Raw genomic sequence first — 23716 nt, forward strand, 5'->3', positions numbered from 1 at the left:
TTGGAGAAGTTGTGGCCAGACACTGGTTGCTGTAGGGTCTACTTGAGTGGGTTTGGTTTTTAGCGTATTTTTGATGGGTTTTTGGGTGCTTTTAAAGAAAAAAGACAAGTCCGCTAAGAGCTGATCATTTGCATCGGCAATTTTGGGGGACTTTTGAGGCGATGCCATCGTTGATGATAAGAGTACAACACAGGCAGTGGCTCCTTGGGTGTGCTCGCGGTTTGAGACAGGTGGAGCAATTGAGAATTGTTGCTACTCGAGGCGGCGCTTTGCACATGGATTTGAGCTATGGTTAATTGACCATGTGAGGTCGTTGTGGCTGCCTTTGCTACGTCAGAGGCTTGTTGGGAAGATGTAACCGATATGCCCAGTTTCTGGGTATGACCTGTGATGGAGCTCGGGCTAAAACTCGGGCTATCCAATGCGCTTGATGGAGCTAACTGCGGCTGGCTCGTTCCTTGATTGTCCGCTGTTGTTGGAGAAGCTCGCTGGCCTGGGTGCTGGTCGTATGGAGGGTCGGGGTGAAGGAAAAAAAGGTACCGCTTGGAGTTTACGTCCTCCTGCCATGCCAGTGTGGGGTCGTTGGGTTCTGAGCCGAAAATGTACACTCCCACAGGTTTGACTGTCTTTTTTAATTCGATTGACTGCTGTTGTGGGAGTAAGGGCTGAAGAAGAAGTGTGTTGGAATCCGGGAGCCGGGTCGAAGCTCCGCACTTAGGTGCCTCCTGAGACTGGGATTGGAGTGGGGACTGGGGCTGTAGCTGTAGAGAAGTATTTGTCACTGTTGGAACTTTTTTAAAGTAATCCAGCAGGTTCGCTCTTTTTAAGGTTGATGTCACATCTAAGCCCGTAATCTTGCCTTTTAAATTTTTGTGGCTGGAATTACTGGAATTACTAAGGTTGTTAGGGGAGAATATGCATGCTCCGGTGGGCTTGTGGGTGCCCAGATGGGGCTCCTCGACCAGTGCTGGCTGTTTCAATTTCCTCCGTTTTGTTGCCACCGCCGTTTTTCTTACTTTCCCGGATCTCATGGCGTTAGATAGCGTTGTCCAATTGGCTGTGGCTGGTGCAGCCGGACTACCAGCCGGGCTGGCTGGGGAGCCTGGGATGCCTGAGATGGCGCTGGGACACGCAGCGCTGACTGATTGGCTGAGGCTTAGGCTGCTGGATCGACTGAGGTAGCTGATGGAGCGCCGGCCTAACTCAGCTAGGGCTGTTGAGGGTCTGGGAAGCTTGCAATAGCCAGACACCGAGGCTCAGCTAAAGCTCTGCTGGGTCTGCTGGCTCCAATAGATCGTGAAAGTCTGCCACTCCTGGATCCCGGCTGGACGACTGGTTGACCAATGCTGTGGTGCAGGTTTGTGGTACTTCGGCCAAGGGTTCTGCAACTCTCGCCGGTCGGCGACGCTTTAACGCTGCTGTGCAATCTTGCGGTGGTACCCCCCCGCTCTCTAATTAACCGACCCCAGATCACGCGCCAGCCAATACCTCACACCTCTCTGACCCTAACTGGGGGCTCGCTGTAAGCTGGAGTTGATGACCCAGGTGGGAGGGAGGAGCTTACTCCACGACTCAGCCGCTACCCCAGTCAGTGGCCCTAGGCAGGAGCAGGCTGGCACTGTGGGCAGGTAGGTAGGAGGTAGGGGCGGAGGGAGCAGCCCCAGAGCTGGAAAAAGCAGCCGTAGCACCCCTACGGCCGTCCGGCTCGACGGGCGAATGAAGCGGCGCAGGAACGCACAGCGACAGCCGGCGCAGGGAGACCGCTAAGAGCAAAACACAAGGGGGACCGAGGATAAACAGGGATAAACAGGGGTGCTGATGGTCCGAGCGGCAATGCGTGGTTCAGCGTGGGCCGGCGAGGGGGGGGGGGGGGACAGGGAGGCACAGACTTGACAGCAGAGTGCTTCCCTCACAGGGACACGCCTCTCCCCTCTCCACACCCGCACCCACACAGGAGCTCACCAGCACACTCCAGCCGACTTACCGGATGCCTGCACTGCCACCGGAAATCCCTTCCTAGGCTCACGCGCTCCTGCACTCGAACCAGGAGAGCCGTGGGGAGCCACAGAGAGCCAAAGTTCCACTCGGTCCCCGCTCGGTCTCCAGCTCCACAGCTACCTCAAGCTGCAGGACGGCTCGCAGAACGCAGCCTACCAGCCCCAACGCACACGCCTGCCTGACGTCCGGGGGAGTGACCGCAGTTTCCGTTAGTGAGGTGCGGCCAATAGAGCTAAAGATCAAGTTGAATGGAAAGGGGATTCAATATAGCATTCATCTAAACCACAGCCAGCAAACATTGTCAGCTACCACTAACAAAAAAATTAAAGAAATCACCTAATAGGAGTGCTGAGATGCAAAACAGAAATACAACAAACAGTAAAATCTACCACCACTTCAACATGCATACAGATTCTCCCTTCAATCTTGCCTCATTCATAGTCTATGGTGCTCAGCAGATGTGCAACACCGAAGAACATATGAAAGAATGCACTGTAAAAAACTGAAAACAAAAACCAAAAATATGGGCAAACTAATAAACAGATCGGAAATGGATCTAAATAGCAGGATTAAAAGCTTGTTCGTCAAATACAAATTTGTTCCATCAGCAGGCGTAAACCGTGTTAGTGGAGGGGCGCCTGGCTGCCAGAATGACATTACAGACCTCGGGAGGAAGGTCAAAAGCCATCAACTGTCGCCGCTCAATCTCCACACATGGAGGAGGAGACTGGACAGGTTCGGGTGAATGACCGTCCCCTGCTGCTGTGACAGAAGATCCTCCCGAAGAGGCAGTCGGATCGGGGGATCGATGCTCATACTGAGTAGCTCGGGATACCATACTCTTCGAGCCCAGTCCGGAGCCACAAGAATAACTTGGGCCTGGTGGCTCCTGATCTTCTTCCGCACTCTGGGCGGAAAGGCGTACAATAGACCGCAGCTCCACTCGTGACGAAAAGCGTCTCCGAGCGAGTGCCGCCTTGGAAATTCCAACGCGCTGAACTGATGACATTGTGGGTTCTCTTCGGGGGCGAATAGATCTCATCAAGGCTCGCCCCACTTCTGAAAGAGACCTTGCGCCACGTCCAAGTTCAGACACCATTCATGATCCATCAAGCACCGGCGGCTGAGTTCATCCGCCCAGCCACGTCCAGAGGCGCAGAGCTTCCTAACATAGGGTACAGGACCCCACCCCGCCCTGTTTGTTGCAATATCACATGGCGGTGGTGTTGTTGTATGTGAACACCTGCACTACACTTCCCCGGACAGAGGGAAGGAATGCCTTCAGTGCAAGTCGGATCACCCAAAGCTCTAAAAGTTTGATATGAAGCCGGGACTACGCCGGAGACCAGAGGTCTCTGGTCTCCGCCTCTCCCAAGTGGCCTCCCCATCCCAGGAGGGACGCATCTGTCACCACTGTGAACTCCGGTTGGGGAAGGGAGAGGGATCTGCCATTGACCCAATCGTGGTTCGTGAGCCACCATTGCAAGTGACGTGCACTGCCCTCTGAGATCTCGACATGATCAGACAGGTTGCCCTGATGCTGCGCCCACTGGAACTTCAGGTCTCACTGCATAGCCCGCATACGCCATCTGGCATGTTGCACTAACAGGATGCAGGAGGCTATCAGGCCCAAGAGCCGGAGGGTCATCCTGACTGAAACCCGGGATAGAGGCTGAAAAATCGGAATCATAGCCTTAATATCCCAGACTCGCTGCTCGGGAGGATAAACCCGAAACTGCGTCAAATCCAGAACCGCTCCGATGAAGGGGAGCTTCTGAGAGGGACTCAGGTGCGACTTCGGCACGTTGATGGAGAAACCCAGCAAATGCAGGAGGTCGGTCGTAGTCTGAAGGTGGGTGAAGACTGCCTGGGGCGAGCCCACCTTCAACAACCAGTCGTCTAGGTAGGGGAAGACTGATACCCCTGACCTGCACAGATGAGCTACGACCACCGCCATCACTTTTGTGAACACCCGAGGGCACAGGTAAGGCCGAAAAGGGAGCATGGTAAACTGAAAATGCTCCTGGCCTACCATGAACCGCCTGTGGGCCGGCAGGACAGGGATGTGAAAAAATGCGTCCTGCAAGTCCAACGCTACCATCCAGTCTCCAGGGTCGAGGGCAGGGTCAGCATCTTGAACTTCCGGAGGAAGCGACTGACATTCCGGAGGTCCAAGACAGGACGCAGACCACTTTTGTCCTTCTTGGGGACCAGAAAGTAGTGGGAATAACAACCACTCCCAACTTCTGGCCGAGGAACGCATTCGACGGCCCCTTTGACCAGGAGGGCCGTGACTTCCTGTCAGAGAAGAACCAACAGATCTCCCGACATGCAGTGGCACCGATTTGGCATAGCTGGAGGGAAGGACTGAAAAGGAAGTGAGTAAGCTTGGCAGATTATCTGCAGCACCCACTTGTCTGATGTAATCTCGTGCCAGCGGGGAGGTGGTGGTGGATCCTGCCACCCACGGGTGTGTGGTGCTCCCCGAATCTCAGATTAGGAAGGTTTGGAGGTGGAAGCGTCGGGGTGGAGGTGGACGGGCCCCCATGCTGGTTCCTCGACCCAGCCCTGCGGAAACCGCGACCACGGCCGCGCAGAGGCTGGTTCTGCACAGACCTGGTAGAAGGGCGTGCCTGGGTGCCTCTCCCCTGGCCACGAAAGGAACGGAAACCAGGAGTGGCCGGGTTCTTAGTAGAAAGACCCAAGGACTTGGCCGTAGCCCGTGAGTCCTTAAAGTGCTCCAGTGCACTGTCAGCCTTGTCGCCAAACAGGCTGGTGCCATCAAAAGGCATGTTCATGAGTGCGGTCTGGACATCGGGCAAGAACCCAGTCGAATGCAACCAGGCGTAGCACCACAGTTGTCGAAATCACCCCGCCCAATGAGTCGGTAGTCCAACCCACACTGAATGGCGAACTTAGCTGCATCATTACCCTCAGCAATTGCCTGAGAAAGGGCAGCCTGCACCTCCTCAGGACACGAGGCAACCCTGAGCAACGGCATCCCACACCGCGTGGGAGTAGCGGCCCAACAAGCAGGCGGTGCTTACTGACCACAGCCTCAGGCTGGCCGAAGAGAACAACCGCTTCCCAAACTGGTCCAGCCTTTTAGAGTCCTTTTCCGGTGGGGCCGTGGGTAAAGCACTCGTCGAGGCCTGAATGACCAAGCTCTCAGGTGTAGGGTGAGTGGTCAAGAAAGCGGGGTCACCGGGCGCCGTTCGGTGGTGTCTGGCAATGTTTTTATCCACTGGGGCTGCCCGTGGCTGGCCTCGCCCAAGTGCCCAAGAGGACCTCTGTAAGGGCGTCATGAAAGGGAAGCAGCGGCTCTGACGAAGTGGATGCCATCTTGAGCACCTCGGTGAGGAGGTTGGTCTTGAGGGCCACTGTGGGTGGTCAAGGTTGAGGGGCCTCAGCAGCCTGACGGAGCACCATTGTGTAGGAGGCATCCTCCTCCATCGTAAGCGGCGGAGAGGCGAACCCCGGGTCAGAGGAGACATCAAGGTCGCCTGAATCTTCCAAGTCATCCACCCAATCTTGTTCGGAGTCACACTGCCGACCCTTCCCAGTCGTCGTCCACTTATGTCGTAGAGGAGGCCGGTTGCGGCGGCAGAGGGGACGAATGGAGTCTGGAACGGCGCCGGCTCCCAATGTGGATCCCAGGTCGGAATAAAACGGTCCGGGTACCAGGGCAAGGGTGGGATAAACGGCACCCAGTGCGGCACCGGGGGTGGAGCCAAGGGTGGTGCCGGGGCCGGCAACACCGTACCTCGTGGCGCCGCAGCCAGCGGCGTAGGATCCTGTGGCACCGGGGCTGGAGCCAGTGGCGGAGCCGCCGGGCCAACAGGATCTGGACACGGGACCGCGGGGCCCGAGGCATGTAAAGGCGGTCCATAGCAGCACGGAACTATTTCATCTGTTCGGGAGTCGCCGACGGACCTGGGTATGGCGGATAGGCCACGGGACTCCCAGGCTCCAGAGGAGCCACAGGGGCAAGGCCCCTGTCCCCCTCGTCCGCCTCCGAGGAGCAATGCGGGGACGTCAGAGAGCGAACAAGCTTCTTTGACTTCTTTTTATGGTGATGCTTACTGGAATCCGAAGATGAAGACTTGGAGTCCAAGGAGCGACGGCTCCGATCCTGGGAACGGCCGCCAGACCCGGAGTGGCGACGTGACGAATGCTGGGCCTCCAGCAACTTCCGGCGCCGCTCCCGCAAGGCCTTGGGGCCATGGCACAACAGTCATGGCAATCCCAGGAGTCGTGATCGGTCTCCAGGCAGTAGAGGCAAACATCGTGGGGGTCCGCCACCGACATATTTCGGCAACAGGCCCCACAAGACTTAAAGCCGGGCATCCCTACGTGCACCACGAGAAAGAAGTGGGGAGACAAAAGTCTCAAAATAGCGGCCAAAAAGTGACCAAGGTACGGATCTGCGCTTACTGGCGGAAAAATAAAGAACTGACTTCAGCGCGCATGCGTGGCGCCTAAGTACTCTCCGTGACGTCATCTCGGTGCTGACGACGCCAGTGACTGACGCGGAGCTGCAGGACTCCACCTACTGATGCGCAAGGGAACTGCTAAGCAAAATTTCCGGATCCAGTCTGACGCCTGGGGATATTCTAAGGTAAGCCATCTATCACTAACTTGTCTCTTTCAGATTTTAAATGCCAGAAAACAAAATATGTTCGGTTTAGGACTGTTCCCACTCTTGTAGTAAACTAGGTGCTGATCTGTATTACAACTCACTTCAATGGGTTGGGTTAGCCAAAACCTTGAGGTGCATAAAACTCTTAAGACATGTGAAAATTAGCTCAGGAAGGAAGGAAGCTTCAGGGTTGTCATGCAGCCCAACCTGCTTGTTTAATCAGATTGAGCCTTGATCCGGATTCTTGTTAGGTACTGGATCTACAAAGTTTTTTTTGATAATTTTTTTATTGAGTAAATACAACAAGAACAAGAAAAAATTCATTGGTTGCAGTTCATCAATCAGCTTAGACAGTGGGTTCAAAGCAACAAAGGTTCTGTGCAGGGTCAGTCCAATCGAATATAACAACCCCATGCGCTCCACATTGGCAACATAACAGGAGATATAGGATACATTGGGGATCATGGCGGGATCAAGTTGAACCATTTCCCCCCATATTTTGTGGAACAAATCCGGCGAGCCCCGGGATTCAAACACTGCCTCTTCTTGGACACCACACCAATCTACCCCCCTTCTCCATCCCCTGACATTAGGAGCAGCGGTGCGCATCCAGTATGTCGCTATGTCCCTTTTAGCCACCACCACTGCTGTTCCCAGTAATCGTTTATCCATCCTGGAGCCGTCCAGACCAACAAAAATTCCCAGCAGCATTCTGAGTGGGTCATGGGGAACCTCTCAACCCAGGGTTAATGTAAGCTTCCGCTCCACCCCCCTCCAGAACCTCTCTATCGCTGGGCAGAGCCATACCATGAGGTAGAAATCAGCAGTTGAAGAGCCGCATTTCGGGCAGTCTGGGGAGGGTCGCAAGTGGGCACGGAAGAGTCGCGCAGGGGTAAGGTAGGCCGTGTGCAGGTAGTATATCTGCACCAGGCGCAGCCTGGAGGACGTGGTCAGGGTTCTAGGGGCCATCAGAGCATCCCTCCAGTCTGCCTCCTCCATGGGGGCCCACCCATCCCTCCCATCGGGCACGGATTCCATCTAAGGATGCTGGGCCATTATTTATTAGGGATCGATAGATACGGGACACTCCCCCCTTGCCTAGGTTTCCCATCAGGACCTGGGCTTCCAGCGGGAAATTGGTGAGGGAAGGTGTACAAGAACAGCGTGTCGCAGTTGCAGGTAGCGGAAGTGTTGGGTCTGGGGAAGGGCATGTTGCTGCTGAAGGTCCGCAAAGGCGCGAATATGGTCACCCACCCATATGTCCCCAAGGACTGAGAGGCCAATTAAATCCCAACGGCGCAATCCATTCAGGGACGAGACCTCTCGGAGCCAGTTGCCATGCCAGAGCGGCGTCTGTCGAGTCAGTTTACGATCCCACCCTACGTGGCGCAGGGCGGCTCGCCAGGCCAGAAGGACCGAACGAGTGATCGGTGCCATGGTTTGCGGCACAGGGCAGCCGTAGAGAAACGCCTGGATCTGCGGAAAATCCGTAGAGTCCAGCTCCACGCGGTAAGCTGGGTCGGACCAGCCACCTGCCTACCAGTCGTGGATAACTATCAATTTGGTGGCCAGGTAGTAGAGATAAAGGTGGGTGACTCCGAGACCCCCCCATCAAAGGGAGGGGTGCGGGTGTGCGCCACGGATATTCGTGGCCGCCCGCCACTCCAGAGAAAGCGTGACAAGAGCCCGTCAAGTTCGCGGAACCAATTACGGGGATGGGGATGTTTTGGAGGACATATAGGAAGCGGGGGAAGACCATCATTTTGAAGAGGGCACTTCTCCCCAAGGGGTTGAGGGGAAGAGCCTGCCATTTCTTGAGGTTCGCCTTCGTCCGGGCCATCAGGGGGGCAAGATTCAGTGCCCATTCAAGATCTGGCAAGAGGGTTACCCATATCCCAAGGTATTTCACCAAGTGGCGCCTTAGGGGGACTGACGACTGCCAATCAAAGCACTCCCTGGAGGGATGTAGCGGGACCAACGTGGATTTGGCTGCATTAAGTCAGAGCCCAGAGGCCTTCTCGAAGTCGGCGAGGATGTGCAAGCACCTCGGGCCCGAGCTCCCCAGGTCCTCTAAATAGAGGAGTACGTCGTCAGCGTACAGGGCTATTTTGTCCTCGTGACTCCTGCCCCAGGTCCATCCCCTGACGAGGGGGTCCCGCCAGATGAGCAGCGCCAGGGGCTCCATTGCCAGCGTGAATAGGAGCGGGGAGAGGGGGCAACCCTGGCGCGTGCCTCTGCCAATCAGAAAGGCCTCGGAAAGCATTCCATTGACAAGTACACAAGCCCTGGGAATGGCATAGAGGACCTTGACAAGGCGGCGAAACAACGGCCCAAAGCCCATTGCCTCTAGCACATCCTGAAGGTAGTCCCAGTTCACCGTGTCGAAGGCCTTCTCGAAGTCAAGGAAGAGGAGGGCCAGGTATGGGGAGAGGCGGGCACGGTGGGCCAAGGCCAGATTTATTTTATTTATTTATTTATTTCGTTTTAAATTTTCTAAAGCGCACAAATACCTTACGGTGTCTCGGCGCTAGAGTTTGCAGATTACGGGGGTTCCACTGACATCTTACTGATTAAAGAGCCAAGTCTTGAGATGTTTTCGAAATGAAAGTAGTGAAGAATGATCTTTGACATAGGAAGGGACCTGATTCCATAATTTTGACGCAGCCACTACAAAACGTCTATCTCCCCATGTTACCTTTTTTGTGCATGGGATTTGGAGCTGCTGAGCCGAAGATGAACGTAGTGTTCGACTGGGTTTGTACAGTTTGAATGCTCTTTTGAAGAAATCAGGTCCATTGTTGTTCAAGGCCTTGTGGATGATACACATGGCCTTAAACTTTATCCGGCTTCTTATTGGTAGCCAGTGGAGCTCACGAATTGTGGGAGAGATAGAAGCGTGCTTGGGTATACCCATGAGAATCCTTGCAGCAGCATTTTGGACAAGCTGTAGTTTGCTCAAAACTTGCTCCTGTGCGTTAAGATGAAGGCGACGGATGCAGTGACGGGTACCCCTGGAAGGCATGAGTCCACATTGGTCGGGGTGAACCAGGTCTTGCAGGTGGGGCTTAAGCCTCTGGGCCAATATTGTGGCGAAGAGCTTGATCTCAGTGTTAATGAGGGAGATCAGGCGGTAGTCCGCGCAGTTAGTTTAGGGCGGTTGGGTCTTAGGGATGACCACAATCGTAGCCAAGTCCGATTCGGGGGGAAAGGAGCCAGTCTCCGCCACCTGCCGGAAGAGGGACAGCAACCGGGGAGCTAAGATATCTCGAAAGGCAGCATAGTACTCCTGCGGGTATCCGTCAGGGCCAGGTGTTTTGCCCGGATGGAGATGTGGGACGTCCTCCAGGACTTCTTCGAGGGTAATGGGGCGCTCCAGGGCGTCCGCGGACTCAGGGGTGAGAATTGGGAGTCGGGCATCAGCCCCACTCAACAAGGAGGTTAGGGGCCTATCTGGCGCCGCGTATAGAAAGTCGCAAAGGTTCCGGCTATGGCCGCAGAGGTGACCCGAAGGGTATCGTCCTGCGCACATACCTCCGGAATGATACGGTGGACTCTGGGATAGGAGACCAGATTATGGAGGAGTTTGCCATTCTTGTCTCCCCACCCATAGACCCGCGCCACCGAGGAACGCCAGAGCATCTGGGCCGAGTGCAGTGATATGTCGGATTTCCTCCCGAATCAACGCGAGCTGCCGGGAGGAGTCTGCATTGCCAGCGGAGGCTAGCTCCGCCTCCAGTCGCGCAGTCCGCGAGCCGGGTCAACTGACCCGCCCTTTTGGCATGTACAAGCCCTCTCGCCACCCTGCGAATAACGGCTTTGCCCGCCTCCCACACAATTCCAGGTGAGGGAACCGAGTCTTCATTAGTTGCAAAGTAGTGGCCCAGCTCCTGTCTCAGTGTGTCGACCAGTTCGGGGTCTTGCAGGAACCAGGTGTTGAGGCGCCAAGTCGCGCGCGAGCCCGTCAATGAAGAGCCGAGCCGAAGAGATACAGGGGAGTGGTCGGACAGGCCTCTGGGCAATATGGCCACCCCAGAGACTAAGTGGCAGTCCGTGGCCGGAAGCAGGATAAGGTCGATCCGGGAGTGGGTGTGGTGTGAGGCCGATGTGTGGGTGAATTGTGCTTTGCAGGGGTTCCAGACCCGCCAAGCATCACAGAGCCTCAGCACCGAGGTCCAACTGGACAGAGCAACGGCCGAGGAGATCCGCGATGCCGACGGAGTCCCAGTCGAATCGTTTTGGGGCTGCAAGACGGCGTTGAAGTCGCCTCCTATCACCGTGAGGCCGTGCGGAAGAGAGGAAAAAACCTGCATAAGACAGCGGAGCGTCGGGGACAGGAGGGCGGGTGGAATGTAGATATTCAGGAGAATCAGAGGACAGCCCTCCACCGTGCCTGATATCGCCACATAACCCTGCGGGTCAATGGAGACCTTGGTCAGGGTAAAGGGAAGGCCTCTCCGAAGCGGGAAGGCCTCTCCGAAGCAGGATGGCCACTCCTCGGGACCGCGCACGAACCCAGAGTGCCAGACCATCACGAACCCATAACGGGCCAGGAAATTACATTGTGTGCCAAGGAGATGGGTTTCCTGAAGGAGGAGAATATCCGCTGCATGCCGGTGGGCCGCCCGAAGGACTGCCACGCGCTTGATACGGTCCAATAGACCGTTTACATTCCATGAAAGGAGGTGGATCGACCGCACGCGGTCGTTCCTCCAGGCGGCCCATAGGTGGCCAAAAATAACTGAGTAGTAAGGAAGAGGAGATGCGTAGCAAGCGTGAAACCCACTCGCCACATGTCATCAAGAAAGAGAGCTGCAACCAGCCACCCGTAGGTAGCACCAACAATGGCCGAGGAGCGGCTAAACAGAGCTGAACTAAAAGGCAGCCCGTAGGAGGCCAAAAACAACAAACCAGAAGGCGTCAACGGACTCCTCCCCCCCATACCTCCAACCTCCCCCACCCTACACTTCAAAATAGGAAGCATCTGTCGCCCTGAAATCAGAACCCACAATCCCCCTACCCAGGGGAAGGTGCTAAACTAAAACGGTTAGCAGGAAGCGGTATGCTAAGGAGGACCCCCCTCCATATCGCAGGATTCATGGTAACAGCTTTAACACAAACATTCAAGGATGGTCAGAACAGCGGACAACAGCAGTAGATCCACCAATGATAAAGGATGTGAAACAAGCAGGAGAAGGTGGACAAGGTCAAGGCATGGCTAAGAGAGCCTTGACAAATTGAGCTTGTTTCTCCCAGGAATACATCATGGACAGTCAGTTCCACGATCAACGGGTCGGGCCCTAAGGACCCGTCTGAGCGGGACCGGTGCACCAGGCCCATCCAGTAGAGAGCAGACATCAGGCGAGGATGGTTCAAACCTCCACATCCTCCGAAGAGCCACGGATCACAGGGCTGCTCGATAAGTCTGATGCCGACTTTGCTTGCCGCAAGCCCATATTCAGCTCAGAGGACCCTTCAAAGACAACCAAGGATGGGGAGGGGGGAGCAGAGGGGAGGGCACTCTTCCCCGCAGGCAGGGGCGAGGGCCGGCGGGATCCCTCCTCTGGCGACTGGGAGGCCTCCCCCTGCCGGCGGCCTCTTCGACGGGAACCGGTGCGACGTCTCCGCGGCCCACGCACCTCACGATCCAAGTGGGTTGAAGGCCCCTGAGCCGGGGACAGGGCTCGTCCCGGCAGGAGGGGCGTTCCTCCGTAAGCCAGGTCCGCGCCGCCTGCGGGGTGTCGAAGAAGAAGGTTTTGTCCTGGAAAAAGACATTGAGGCGAGCCGGGAAGAGGAGACCATACCGCAGCCCCATCGCCCTAAGCTTTTGTTTGATTTCATCGTAAGATCTTCTTTGGGATTGGACCTCTCTGGAGTAGTCTGGGAAGACCATTATTCTTGAGTTCTGAAAGAACCGAGGGCCCAAGTCACTGGCCGCTCCCAGGATGGCATCCCGATCTCTGAAGTTAAAGATGCAAAGAATAATGGGTCGGGCCGGGGCCCCCGGGGGCGGCCTGGGTGCAAGTGAACGGTGGACTCGCTCTATCGCGAACCATGGAGAGAGCTTCTCCGCAGGCATCCAGGAGCGGAACCAGGTCTCAAGGAAAACGGCGACTGACCCCTTCTCCACTCCCTCCCGGAATCCTAGCAGGCGCAGGTTGTTTCGGCGGGCCCGGTTCTCGGCGTCTTCTGCCCTGTGGGGAGCTCCGACGTCAGCGTTTGAAGGCGGGCCACATGGGTCTTGAGGGTGGTCAGGTCATCCTCTGCCGAGGAGATGCGGGGCTCCGCTTCCGTAATTCACGCCGTGGCGTTCCTTAAATCTTGCCGGATAAAGGCCACGTCTACCCTCACCTCTCCCATCTTGCTTTCCACGGAAGTCTGAGATGTGCTAATCGCCTGAAGGATCGTGGATAGGTCTCCCCCTTCGGCTCCTGAGGTGGCTGGGGGCCGGCGCCGGATACGTTGTCCGGTCTTGAGAATTGATCTATGCGCATCTGGGTCGTGGGGACCGGGGTTTGCGTAGTCCTCCCCCTGCCCATGGTCCCAACGATGGAAGTGGCGGTGTGCAGAGAGTGGTCCCCTACTCAGGGTCAAATCGCTCAGGGCCTGGGGGGGCGCACAGGTCTTCTGGTTCCAATGGTGGCGTTGCATCCCCGCCGCTGGTCGTCGTCAGTCGGTCTCCCTATGACGCAGATATGGATGGTCAGGCTGGGGGGAGGAGGGTGAGGTTCCGTGACAATTTTAAGTGATGTTTTCGACTCGCACGAATATGGTCGAGTCTGGTATCTAAGAACCGCAAATGACGAGTTTAGTAAGTGTGCGCAGTTTCGCTGTGCTAACTTAAACCGTTCGTTTGATATGTGGGTTTTTCATCTGTACCCACGGGTTCCATCTTAGATACGGCATCCATTTTGTCTCTTGCCCTCAAGTAGCCAGCGAACGGACACTGTCCGCTTCGTCACCCTGGGACTCTTAGGATATTTGTGGAAGACACATGTACTTTGTAAATATCTTTTACGATGAGGGGGATGATACTGTAAGGCAGATGGCCCCGTTCGAGGCTCATCTTGCCGTCCGGTTTATTGTCTCAGCCGTGCATCTCATTAGGCACGTCCCTTTGATGCCTGTATCTCGTGTTTCCCGATACCTCCCCTTTTACACCCTTTTCGATTTCCCCACTGTCTCCATCTCCCTCTGCACCTGTCTTTGTCCCTATTTCGATCTGTTTTACTGCCGATTGGAATTCACTAATGTTGGGAAGATGGGTTTTTACAGTTGGGAACCGCCAAATGTTTCCGCACTTATGTTCCGGACCTTATGTGTACCAAAGTGACCAAAGCGACCCCTCTGAGGGATAATTATGGGAACCAGGTTGTAAACTTTTGTGTACCATGTTGTCCTATGAGTTAATTTTGTATAAAAGGAGCGATCCACAGAACCAATTTGAAGCAGTCTCCCCAAGTTGCACGTGTTGTACTTGTTGTGACTTCTGTGTTCCCTGCAGTAAATAAACCTTGAATCTTTGACGCCGAAGGAAGTGTCCCGTGTCTCTGTAGTTTGTGCGCCGAAACAGGTATCCCATGAAGGTTATAGGTGTTGTTCCCTGGCACCGCTGGTACTGTTAAAAAGTCCAGTCCTTCAAGGGCACCACCTCTCGGGCAGCAAGAGATGGAGCAGACAGAGGGGTTGGTATCTGCCCCTGTGTTATGCCGCAGGTAGCGGCGGCAGACGGTCGCCAGGCCAATCACCCCCCTGCGAGAGGCAGCACAAAGGCACAGCGAGGGAGTCCACAGGCGGCCCCCCGGCCGCCGTCTCTCAAACCTCAGCGCCGAGCGGGATCCCCAATGCCGGTCTCAGGAGGCAATCCAGTGGTTAGGTCCGCTCGCAGTCCCCGCACCGCCAACAGGATCCACGGAGGGAAGGGGGGACGCCGGGGATCGGCCGCCAGTCAGGCAGGGGAGCAGGCACCCCCAGGGCCCACAGGAGCCCCGGGCGTTCACAAGGTAGGCGACCAGTCAAGGCCACCCAGCAGGTCCGCGGCCGAGCCGACCCCCCAAGTCTCAGGCCAGCCACCACAGCCTACCAGGATACCAGCCAGGGGGGGGGCTCACGCAAGGATTACGCGCTCGGGGACTCCCCGGCCTCCCAGCCCCCAGTACCGTTCACAGGCGAGGCCCCAGGGGGAGCCCCCCGCTGCCACCTCACCTCCGGGCCTCAGGTAGCCCCCAGCCCCCAGGAGACGTCGGGGTGGGCTCCTCCACAGAGCGGCGTCAGGGAAAGTCCGGCGCAGGCTCCCAGGGCTCTCTCGCCTCCTCAGGGCCCAGGCTCAGGGCCGCCTGGGTCTCCCTAGTACCGCAGCCCGGAAGACCCCACTGCTCCACAGCACCAGATGGGGCAGGCTCCGCAGCTCTGGAGAAAGCCTCGGCCCCCGTGTGAAGGTTCCAGCGGGGGGTGGGGTGGGCTGGGGGGGCGGGCGCCGCAGCAGATCCGCCAACGCAGCAGGCCCAGGAAAATCAAGAGATCCGCAGGAATCGCGGATCAGAGCCACCAGGTCCGAGCCGCCGCGGCCGCTCCGATGGGGGCCGCCATTTTGAAGAGGGCCTCACGGCCCGGGAAGAACAGGCCGCCCGGGGGTGTCCCCAGGCCCCCAGAAAGATGGTCCGGGCACCAAACGATGCAGGTCAGAGAGGGGGGGTCCGAATTCACAGGACCCCCAGCTCGATGGCAGCTGTACAAGGCGGATGGGGGGGTCCAGAGCACTCTTAGAGTGCGTGCGCCATCTTGACACCCAGGCCACGCCCCTCCATCTACAAAGTTTTTCAAACAAACTCTCACTGCCAAAAATAGTCCTAGGCCAAGTAGCTTGAAGGAGAAAAACACTTTTTTTCTGCCTCTACACGATCCAGGTTCCTCTGTAGATGGTCCCCTACAGGAACTTCTACACAGTGAACCTGACAAGTGCACGCTTTTAGACTTCAAAACATGTTCAGAATGACAATTTACCACATTGCACAGCAGTACAAAAACACAAGATCAAAAGTTAGAGTAAGAAAGATTAGAACGCTTGTGAAGCTGATGGTTAGTAGACACCCAAAAGGACTTCGTACCTGTGCTAGAATGATTATCAAGTTGGATTAGGTCCCTGCTGAAGAGTGTGTGCTCCCCACTGTTAGCATCATTAGAACTATCCACACTACCATGGCTCACCGCGTCCACATCACTTTTATGAGCACCATTCTGCAAAGCTAAATAAAAGAGAAAACAAAATAATTGAGAAATGCATGTTAGGGCTTATTTCACAATGTAATATTCTGGCATATTACCATTAACAAATAATTTAACATTGCACTAGTTATTGGATAATAAAACGGGTGTTCCATCTCCAGTGCATACACTATACAAGTACAATTTTTTTAAATTTTGAAATGTTAATACTTTAATTCCAAAATGTAGTATGCATCATAACCATGTACATGGGCTGTGTAACGCTCTTGTGCCTTACCCCCCTTGGGGGACGTATTATGAGAAAATGTAATAAAAACATTTTAACAAAAAAAAAACATGTACATGGGCTATAAATAATTCAAATGTTGCTTTGCGTTTTCAAATGTACAGGGCTGCAACAGTATATCTACAGTGCCTCTTTTCCATTTCATGCAGCATTGTGACCATAACAAATTAGCCAATTTAACAAGTATACACTTGTGGTTGGGACAATGCAGGAAGCTGGCTTTGTATATACTATACCAAAGTAAGATATGGTGTGCACAGAGCCCAGGGAGTCCCCTTGTCAGTAGTACCCTAATCTCCATGTCTGTTCAAAGGGGTCCCTCTCTTTTTCTTTTTATATTTGAGGTACAGCCCTTTTGGGTTGGAGAGGTTTGCTTGGACTGTAGTTCCTTCAGTACATCCATATATAGAGAGCCTTCCCGGTGAATAAAATTGAAAAATTTTAAATGTTCGGTTTCACTGAGGTTCAATTTAATAGGCTCATAAATTAAAACCCATGGGCAGGGGGGAAGATCTGTGACGAATAGTAGTAGTCACGAACAATTAATAAAAATCCTACATTTAAAGAAAAAACTAATAAGGACGGAACTCCATGCGGATTATTTTAATTGAATATCTAAAAGCTGGAGTCATACCTATAGGATTACGTTTCAGAAATGAACCTGGGCTCTTCATTGAAAACAAAAAAGTTCTAGAGGTTTGGACACACATAGCTAACCGTTGTAGCAGGGATTGGCTTATCTTAATAATAGAAACTGCTCAAGAAGTCATGATTATTGAGCGCAAACAAATAGAAGAGTTGGAAACAGCGTTGAAACAAAACACAGCCGTAGAAGACGCAAAGTAAAAATTAGAAGAGCTAGAATTAGAAACCAACGGGTATCATGAGTATCTTACTAATAAGAAAACAATTAAGCTCAGAAAAGATATAGAAAAGTTTAGTGCAGAATCTGTGTATCCATTTCTTAAAGAATATTATAACACCAAGAGAGAACAGAGGTGGGATAAACCGCAATATCAAAGACAAATCTACCCAAGAGGGGGTGATAAAAGAATCACTTTCTCTGAGTCCTCTGGTTCAAGCAGTGAGGAAGACCAAATAAATGAACAACTAGGACGATCAGTCCCCAATTTTGAACTAGAGTCTTTTATAGGTGGGTGCCAGAATCGAGGGCAGAGGAATTATCGGAATTACACTAGAGAGGAGCCGATGAGAAACCATCCACCTCAAAATCATCCAGCCCAGTATTACCTAAAAACCAGGAATCAGAAGTATTGGAGGTAGTGGAGCTCCCTATCATTAATCTTTCCGATAGAGTACTAACAGATGATGAACAGGAAGTTTTGAAAAAAGGTTTTAGCTTTGCCCCCATTGCTCCTCCTAATAAATTTGAATTGGAAAAGGATATGAAGTTTTTTCAGAAAGATTAGATTGAATAGGTTCTTTTCAGACAAGACCAGACCACAATATCTCAGGTCTTAAGCCCAAATCAACCTTCACCCCGAGTTTGAGTCAGGTAGACAAAAACATTGAATTGAGCTATTCGAGAAAATAGTGGAAATAGAAATTAAGAACAGCCTAGAATCTGCCCATGGTCAAAACAATAACCTCTCTATATGTCACAGGAAAGCCCTTAAATCATTACAAGAATGTGATCAAATTACCATTAAACCCACCGACAAGGGCGGGGGGTTTGTAGTTTTAAACCGTACTGATTATGAGAATAGAATGAGGATGTTATTGAATGTGACAAATCACTACATACGTGTCCCATTCACTATGATTGATGTCCTAAAAAGGGAGGTAGCTCAACTCCTTAACAAAGGCAGAGAGGACGATATGATTTGTGAAAACGAATACAAGTTCCTTTTTAACAACAACCCTATCATTCCTGAAATCTACGGGTTGCCTAAAATACGTAAGGACTTGGCTAACCCGCCCATGAGACCGATTATGAATAGCCTGGGCTCACTTTTAGAGCCATTCAGCACATATGTTGATTTTTTTCATAAGGCCAATTATTCAAAAACAAAATTCCTACCTGAAAGATACTGCTCACACCATCTCAATCTTTGAAGGACAGAGCTTCAACAGGGTGACCCAATTACTGGTCACCCTGGATATCGAGGCTCTGTACACGAACATCCCACAGGATGACACAATTAGAGCGATGTCGTCAATTTTAGATGAAGAAGACTTGAAAGGTGGTCACAAAGAGTCTATTTTGAGCTGTATTAAGATGGTCTTGAAAAATTATATTTTTCTATTTAATGACAAGCTATACAAACAAATCAAGGGGACCAGCATGGGGGCCACATGTGTCCCCTGTCTGGCCTGCCTGTACGTGAGCCATTTCGAACAGAAACATATTTAAAATGAGATTGCACTGTATTATGAGAACGTGTCTTAATGGTACTGTTTCATAGATGATATAATTTTCTTTTTTTTAGTCAAATCTGTTTATTGGCATTTAAATGTTTAACAATACAGTAGGAGTTGCAATCTATGCAACACATCCGCTTGGGCATGTCAGGTAGTTCTTCATTTACAAAATAACATGATAGCTAGGCGCCACAACATTACAGATATATAACTTAAAAGACCAAGAGTGAGCACCTGTAACCGGCTGTAACGTGGGGAGCCTGTGTAGCCCAGATCTGCAAACAGAAATGATATTTATGCAACAACTGTAGAAAAGCAAAACGAACAGCGGCAAAACCACAGGCATATATTCATGTTGATCCTCTTCCCATCCCCTCCTCCGCCGCTGCCCCCCCCGTGCGCGCACGCACCTCCAACCACAACTGTTCCTATACTGCAAACCTGTACAGCCCAACGGGGCAGTAGATGTAGTGTCCGGACAGGTTAGTGTGTGTGTTTTTCTATACTTTGTTGTGTTTCACGTAAATTAGATACGTTTAGCTTTGAGAATAATATATGAGGCCAATGCTATAGTTAGGCATTCCCTCTTTCATCCATCGATCCTCTCTGTTTTCTCATTATGCTATAGACATTATCCTGTCTCCCATTTGAACTTTGGCTGCAATTTAAACTTTACCTGTCCTGAGGCTTCAGCGCCCTACCAGGTCCCGTTCCCATTTGCCTCGGAGTGGGCCCAAACTGATTTCCATGCGTGTCCGCAAGGACGCAGAAAACCATCGAACCAGGTGCCTACCCCTCCCCATGAGATGAAGAAATTGCATGGTAAGGTGCTGTTCAGGCTCCGCCGTGACATCTCCTCACCTGGCCGTCAGCTTCGCTATTAGGGAACGATGTAGTAAGAACCCCCCAGGAGGAAGCCCGTCTTCAGAAACCAGCGTCTCATAAGTCGCCAGCTCTCCAACCCTGTAGAGTTCACCCAGCGTCTGGACATCTGCCTCCCGCCACTGCTCCAACACGGGACACGTGAGAACCCCCTTGCCATCTGGAGAACCCTCCAAAGGTATAGCAGGCGCATAGGGGAGCACCTTTTGCGTGAGGAACAGTGCTCTGCTGAAGCATTTGTACGCCACCGCTAGAAGCAGCGGGGTGGGTCGCTCGGTCGCCGACAATGGGTGAAAGAGTTTAGTGACACGCTCCAGAGTGTATAGCGGCTCACCCATGGCTGTGTCATCCCTTCCTTTATTCGCCAGCCAGCGGGCAATCCATTGGAGCTGCGCAGCCAGATAGTAATGCTCGAAGCAGGGTGCGGCCAATCCTCCCCTGTCCGTAGGTAGGAATAATTTCCCTAGTGCCAGTCGGTGTCGGGACGTACCCCAGATGAAGTCTCGCAGGACCGCGTTGAGTGTGGAGAAAAAGGAGGCCGGTATAAATAAGGGCAAATTAACAAAGTAGTACAGGAGGCGGGAGAGCATGACCATTTTGGCAAGGGCCACTCTGCCCGTGGGTGTCAGCGGGAGCGTGGACCAAAAGCATATCTGAGACCTAAGCGCTGCCACCGCCCATCCTACAGTTCCATCAAATAAAACAGCCGGCTGACAGTAGATATGGATCCCCAGATACTTAAAGGTGTCAGCCTTCCATTGGACTCTCGTGCCATCAAGGCAATACCCCGGGTCTTCAACCCCACCGCATAGATGCAGGACTTGCCTGCATTCACCCGAAGCCCCGAGACATCAGTGAACTGACACAGCAATCGGGCCAGTTGCTCCGGTATGCATCCCACATCCCTCACAAACACAACCAGATCGTCGGCATACAGGGTTACCTGATGAGTAGCATCACCCAAGGGAATGCCATCTCCCAGGGCCTGCCTCATGGCCGCCGCCAGAGGTTCAATGGCCAGCGCGAACAGCAGCGGGGACAGGGGACATCCCTGCCGAGTGCCCCAGCCCACCGCCACAGCCTCCGAGACATATGGCCCCAGTCGCACGCGGACTACTGGATTTCGATAAAGGAGGTCAACCATCCGTAAGAAATCTACATCCAGCTCGTATCTCGCTAGCACCGCTGACAGGTAACCCCACTCCAGACAGTCAAAGGTCTTTTTCAGGTCTAATACCAGGTACCCTGCCTTAAGACATTCCCTCGTTGCCTCAGCCGCCACCCTGAAGTACCTCCTGAGGTTCAGGATCGTGGACCTCGCTGGCACAAATCCATTCTGATCTGGGTGTATTAAGTGGGGACCACTGGCGCCAGGCGTTCTGCAAGTATTTTTGTGAAGACTTTATAGTCGACGTTAAGCATCACTAGCGGCCGGTAGGAGCCCAGAGATGTGGGGTCTCTATCCGGCTTGGGCAGTGATACCAAAAAAATGCCTCCCGCATGGATGGGGGTAACGAGCCTGCGTCAATTACTGTATTGTACAGCTGAAGGAGTAGGGGCGTTAGGGTTTCCCTGTTCGCCTTATAGTATTCAGCTGGCAGGCCATCCGGGCCTGGGGTTTTCCCCATCGCCATAGCCCGAATCGCGTCTTCCACTTCTTCCAGCGTGAGGGGGGCATTAGCGCATCCCTGTGTTCCTCAGAGGCCGTAAGCAGGGTAACAGAATCCAGGAACTCGTCCAGCACGTGTCTGGGGCCGATGCCGCGAGCTAGGTATAGCTGCTTGTAATGGTCAGTCAGGGCTCGGAGTATTTCACGATGCGTGTAGGCCATCTCTACTCTCCCTGTACAAATGGCTCCTATCGGGGCACCGCGTCCTACTTTCTGTACTAACCAGGCCAACAGCCGACCAGCTCTGTCCGCCTACGCGTGCGTTCTAGCCGTGTGCGCCGCGTAGTTGTGACACCTTAGCTGCTCCATGAGAACTGCATGCTTACCCCGGAGGTCACTCAGTATGCTTGAGTGCTCACCAGTCCCCTGACCCTCCTTCTCATATTGCAGGAGTTCACATTCCAGGCGCGTCAGGGAAGCGGACAATGTTTTACGGATGTTCCACGCCGCCCCCATGCAATGCCCACGAATGGCTAATTTGTGTGCATCCCATTCCACCAAGGCATCGCTCGCCGTCCCTGCAATGCCCTAAAAGTAGGCTGGGAGGGCTGAGCCCAGTGAAGAACAGAATTCAGCGTCTTCGAGTGCAGCAAGCTGTAGCCTCCACGTGGGCACAGGCGGGCGGTCCGCCTCCCAACTAATTTGGAACCATAAGGGATTATGATCTGAATGTGTCCTACCCAAGTATTCTGACCTGGCCAGGAGTGGGAGCAGTGACTGGGAGCCAACTATTCGGTCTAACCGGACATGCAGGTCATGAACGGGTGAATAGTAGGAGTATATTTTATCTACAGGGTGCTGCGCACGCCATAGATCATATACCTCCCAGTGCGAGAGCCAGTCCCGGAACGCCAGCGCATTCGACATTACCGCTGCAGCTTGGAGAGGAGGAAAATATCTGTCTAGTTGTACATCTAGCACCAGGTTGAAGTCCCCGCAACCAGGGGAGGCCAGCATATGGGTGAAGGAATGTATTCAAGCACGCCAGGAACGAGAGCTGGTCCGTATTAGGCGCACATATAGATCCCAGCAGAACTTCCTGACCGTTCAGCCGCCCCTGCACTAAGGAGTACCTCCCCTCTGGATCCACCCGAGCGTCTTCACATATGAAGGGGACCCGCGCCCTCACCCAAATCAGCGTACCTCGCGCATGCACAGAAAAGGTTGTATCATAAATTTGCCCCCTTCCAGCGCCTGCGGAGCCTGTCTAGTTCTACCTGGGTCATGTGTGTCTCCTGAAGGAGGGCAATTCCCACCCCATGGCACTGCAGATAGAAGACAGAGTAGCGGCGTGTTGGGGTGTGCATACCGCGGATGTTCCAGGTCATTATATTAGTGTGTGTCATGTGTCGGGACGCAGATCACCCACATGGGGTCGGGGAACGCCCTAAAGGGGGGCCTACGGATGCCATCATGGAAGGGGGAATCAATGTGCAGCATCTGAAATATGATAACAGTAACAAACAGTCTAACAAAGTGGGCGAGTTCCCAACGGGGCAAACGTCCAAACCTAAAATAGATCTACAACTCGGAGATGTGTTAGCCCAGCACAGTGGCTATTCGGTTGAGTGTGTAGCCAACAATCAAGTTATGTTACACCCCTGCCTTGGACCCCCAGGCGCTCAAGGGGTGCAGGAGGAAGTCTGGAAGGCTGAACGCGCAGAGCCGGTGTGGGTCGCCAGTAGGGGAGCCCCGGCATGCAGTAATCGCTCAGCGCTGCTCAGCTGTGGGCCTGTAAACACACCTGCATACACTAAGCTGTGCATGCTCGCAAGGCAGAGCAAACACATTTGGCTGAAGACACATAGCAGCAGCGCGCAGAACAACAGTATTAGAAGGATATAGAGACAGGAGTTCCTGCCTGGTCGCCTTGGTCCATTGTTCAGTCACACAATCTGGTCAGCCGTTTGGGGGGTCACCACCGGCATGCCCATGTCTTCTGAAAGCACAGTAGATGGGGAGGACGAACCACTCATATCCAGGTCACTGTGCGGTCGGGCGTCCGGGCGGGCAGCAGTGGTCACCACTCCCAAGGCCGCAACCGCTTCAAGTGCTTCCTGCCGTTCCAGTCGCATCTTCTCCGGGCTGGGTGCGACCTGGCCCAGGCCCGCACCCCGACGAGTCCCCCTCCTTCTGCGCCTCTTTGATCGCTGCTCCTTCCACCCGCTCTCTTCCAGGCCTGCAGGTCTCATTCCTGTCCATTGTCCCATCTCTTCCAACCAGTCCCAGACGTCTGATGGGGCATCGAAGAAGCGGGCACCTTCCTTGGAGACCACTCGGAGACGAGAGGGGAACAGTAACAAGTAGGGCAGCTCCAGTTCCTGCAGCTGTCTCTTCACGGCCATGTATGTGCTTCTCCTCCTCTGCACTGATGCCGTATAGTCTGGAAAAAACATCACTCGGCTGTTCCCCACTTTAAAATCGCCCAACTTTCTGGTGTCACGGAGGACCACATCCCAGTCACGATAATTGAGAAGCTTGAAGAGGAACGGGCGAGGCCGGGCTCCAGGTCGCGGCGTCTGCGTTGGCACCCTGTGTGCTCTTTCTACCACAAAGTGCGGGGACAGCGTCCCCAGAGGTAAAAGTTCCCACAACCAATTCTCGGTATACAGCTCCGGGTCTTTCCCTTCTTCCCCCT

General features: G+C 53.7%; 1 protein-coding gene across 1 annotated transcript in view; it reads right to left on the reverse strand.

The window, feature by feature from the left end:
* Window positions 1-23716, reverse strand: part of DENND4C (DENN domain containing 4C) — a 1285018-nt gene that overhangs the window by 591722 nt on the left and 669580 nt on the right. Inside the window, exon 21 of the mRNA XM_078675962.1 lies at window positions 15742-15879. Coding sequence (XP_078532088.1) covers window positions 15742-15879 — 138 coding nt within the window. The remainder of the gene's footprint in view (window positions 1-15741; window positions 15880-23716) is intronic.

This window comes from Lissotriton helveticus, chromosome 2_1 (assembly GCF_964261635.1).
Source record: "Lissotriton helveticus chromosome 2_1, aLisHel1.1, whole genome shotgun sequence".
Taxonomy (NCBI): Eukaryota; Metazoa; Chordata; class Amphibia; order Caudata; family Salamandridae; genus Lissotriton; species Lissotriton helveticus.